General features: G+C 32.8%; 1 protein-coding gene across 1 annotated transcript in view; it reads left to right on the top strand.

Moving 5' to 3' along the window:
• The window catches only part of LOC107637361 (cytochrome P450 85A), a 3,392-nt gene continuing 1,147 nt past the window's right edge, over positions 325-2,569 (top strand). The window contains exons 1-5 of the mRNA XM_021122649.1: positions 325-983; positions 1,497-1,818; positions 1,919-2,068; positions 2,218-2,466; positions 2,559-2,567. Of these exons, the coding sequence (XP_020978308.1) occupies positions 790-983; positions 1,497-1,818; positions 1,919-2,068; positions 2,218-2,466; positions 2,559-2,567 (924 nt within the window). The 5' untranslated portion in view covers positions 325-789. The remainder of the gene's footprint in view (positions 984-1,496; positions 1,819-1,918; positions 2,069-2,217; positions 2,467-2,558; positions 2,568-2,569) is intronic.

The following is a 2,569-nucleotide window of genomic DNA, read 5'->3' as shown; positions in this document are numbered from 1 at the left end:
AATTATATATAAATTTATATATAAATATATTGATAACTAATTTTAGTAGTTAATTTTAGTGTACGAATAATATTTTTGATAAATTAATTATGTACTTATAAAGAACAATTTTCCTAAATACTTTCCTTAGATAAACCCAACACCTTATACAAAAAGAACTGAAGACAGTAAATAGTTACAGTATCTACATTGAACTATCATCAATCACAATCTTTCCAACCGACCCTCTACCCCATTTTTCTTTTAATTTTTTTATTTTTCTTTTCTTTTATTTTTTTTCTCTATAAAAGCAACAAACATTTCCTGCTCCATAATCTTAAAGGGTCCTTGAATAGGTGTCTGAGTTATTTATTTATTAATCATTATATGCAAAAAAAAAAAAAAATTATAAAAAAAATCATTGTACACTTCAAATGACACTGTTATGTTGAGTTGTTCAGTCCCCTGAAAATCCTCTTCAAAAGGCACAACTCCTTTTTTCTCTTCTTCCAACTTTTTTACAAACCCTCCATTAATTCCATTATTTAAATCCTCTAATGCCTACAATAGGGGATGCTACAACCTTATAGAGTGGCAATTTATTTGGCTACATAGTAATTAATTATTCCTATATTCTTTATTATTCTTAATATTATTATATGATATGATATGAGATGATGGAAGAAGGGGGGCTATAAATATGAGTGTATGTGAAAACTTGTTGTGACTTCAACAACAGAAGCAGGAGGTTGCTGTTCAAAGTGTGTTCTTTGTGGTTTTTGGTTCTGAGTTTCTTTGAGCAACTCTCCAATGGCTATGTTATTGGGAATCATTGGTGGGGTGGTGTTGGTGCTCTGTTTTTGCTCTGTTTTCTTGTTGAAGTGGAATGAAGTGAGGTATAGGAGGAAAGGATTGCCACCAGGGACAATGGGGTGGCCTCTTTTTGGAGAAACCACTGAGTTTCTTAAGCAAGGTCCAAACTTCATGAAACACCAGAGAACAAGGTAACAAAAAAGTTGTCTTTTTTTTTTTTTTTTCTTCTTTGTTTTCAACATAGTTTTTAGGTGCATGTTTTCAATAATAACAATTCCTCTGTTTCATTTGCTTAAGTGGGAAAAGAAAGTTTCATTTTTTTGGGTTATTGAAAGCTGTTTCATTAACATCCCCTGCATGCCACTGTGATTTGTGTTATCCTAGATTCATATGAAAATCATTGAGAATAGCATCATTGATCTCTCTTTAATTTCTCTTGTGTTATTCTTGGAGGGTAGGGTGTGAATAGAAGAAAGTGTAGAAGGATTATCAATGGAACACTTTAAAGTTTAAAGTCTCAATGTCCCTAAAGGAATTACATTCACATCATGAATGTGTATGTAACATTTTTCTGAATTATGTTTTCCTCAAATTAGTTAAACTGGGGTGTGAAGTAATCACTGTTCATCAATGTACTTTTAGGTCTTTTACCTCATACTACTAATGATTGTAACTTTATTTATCCCCTTTGGTCAAAATGGCAGGTATGGTAGTTTTTTCAAATCACACATACTTGGGTGTCCTACCATAGTGTCAATGGATCCAGAGCTGAACAGATACATTCTGATGAATGAATCAAAAGGGCTTGTTCCTGGTTACCCTCAATCAATGTTGGATATCTTAGGAAAATGCAATATTGCAGCTGTTCATGGCTCCACTCACAAGTATATGAGAGGTGCATTATTATCCATCATTAGCCCTACTTTGATCAAAGATCAGCATCTGCCTAAGATTGATGAGTTCATGAGATCTTTTCTTAGTCATTGGGATAACAGAATCATCAACCTTCAAGACAAAACCAAAGAGGTTGGTTTGTTTGTTACTTTGTTTTGTTTATTATGTATCTGTGTCATCAAATATATCAATCAAAATCATTTTTTTAACTCTTGTAATGATTCTTCAACAGATGGCATTTCTCTCATCACTTAAGCAGATTGCTGGCATGGAATCTAGCTCAATATCTCATCCATTCATGACAGAGTTCTTTAAGCTTGTTCTAGGAACACTCTCCTTGCCTATTGATCTTCCCGGCACAAATTATCGCCGCGGACTACAGGTACATAAAAATCAGCTACTAAATCAGCTTTTTTTTTGTTATTAAAACTTAGACCACGATTTATGGAAATGAATTTGCATTGTGCTGATATTGTTAATGGAGTTTTTCATAGATTCATAGTTATATTGATAGAATATGTGTTGTTGCAGGCAAGGAAGAACATAGTTAGCATTCTAAGTCAGTTGCTAGATGAAAGGAGAGTCTCCCAAGAAACACACCAAGACATGCTTGGAAGCTTGATGATGGGTAGAAGAGAAAACAGATACAAATTAACTGATGAAGAGATCATTGATCTGATAATCACAATCATGTATTCTGGTTATGAAACTGTTTCAACTACATCAATGATGGCAGTCAAGTACCTCCATGATCATCCCAAAGTTCTTGAAGAAATGAGAGTGAGTGCAACAAAAAGAAACAAAGAAAAATTCTCTTGTTTTTCTCTTATTATGTATTTACTTATATTGTTTTTTTTTTTTTTGTAAAACAGAAAGAGCATTT

The sequence above is a fragment of the Arachis ipaensis genome, chromosome B04, assembly GCF_000816755.2.
Source record: "Arachis ipaensis cultivar K30076 chromosome B04, Araip1.1, whole genome shotgun sequence".
Lineage (NCBI taxonomy): Eukaryota > Viridiplantae > Streptophyta > Magnoliopsida > Fabales > Fabaceae > Arachis > Arachis ipaensis.
The sequence above is the reverse complement of the archived record's forward strand: the minus strand, read 5'-3'. Positions and strand labels throughout refer to the sequence as shown.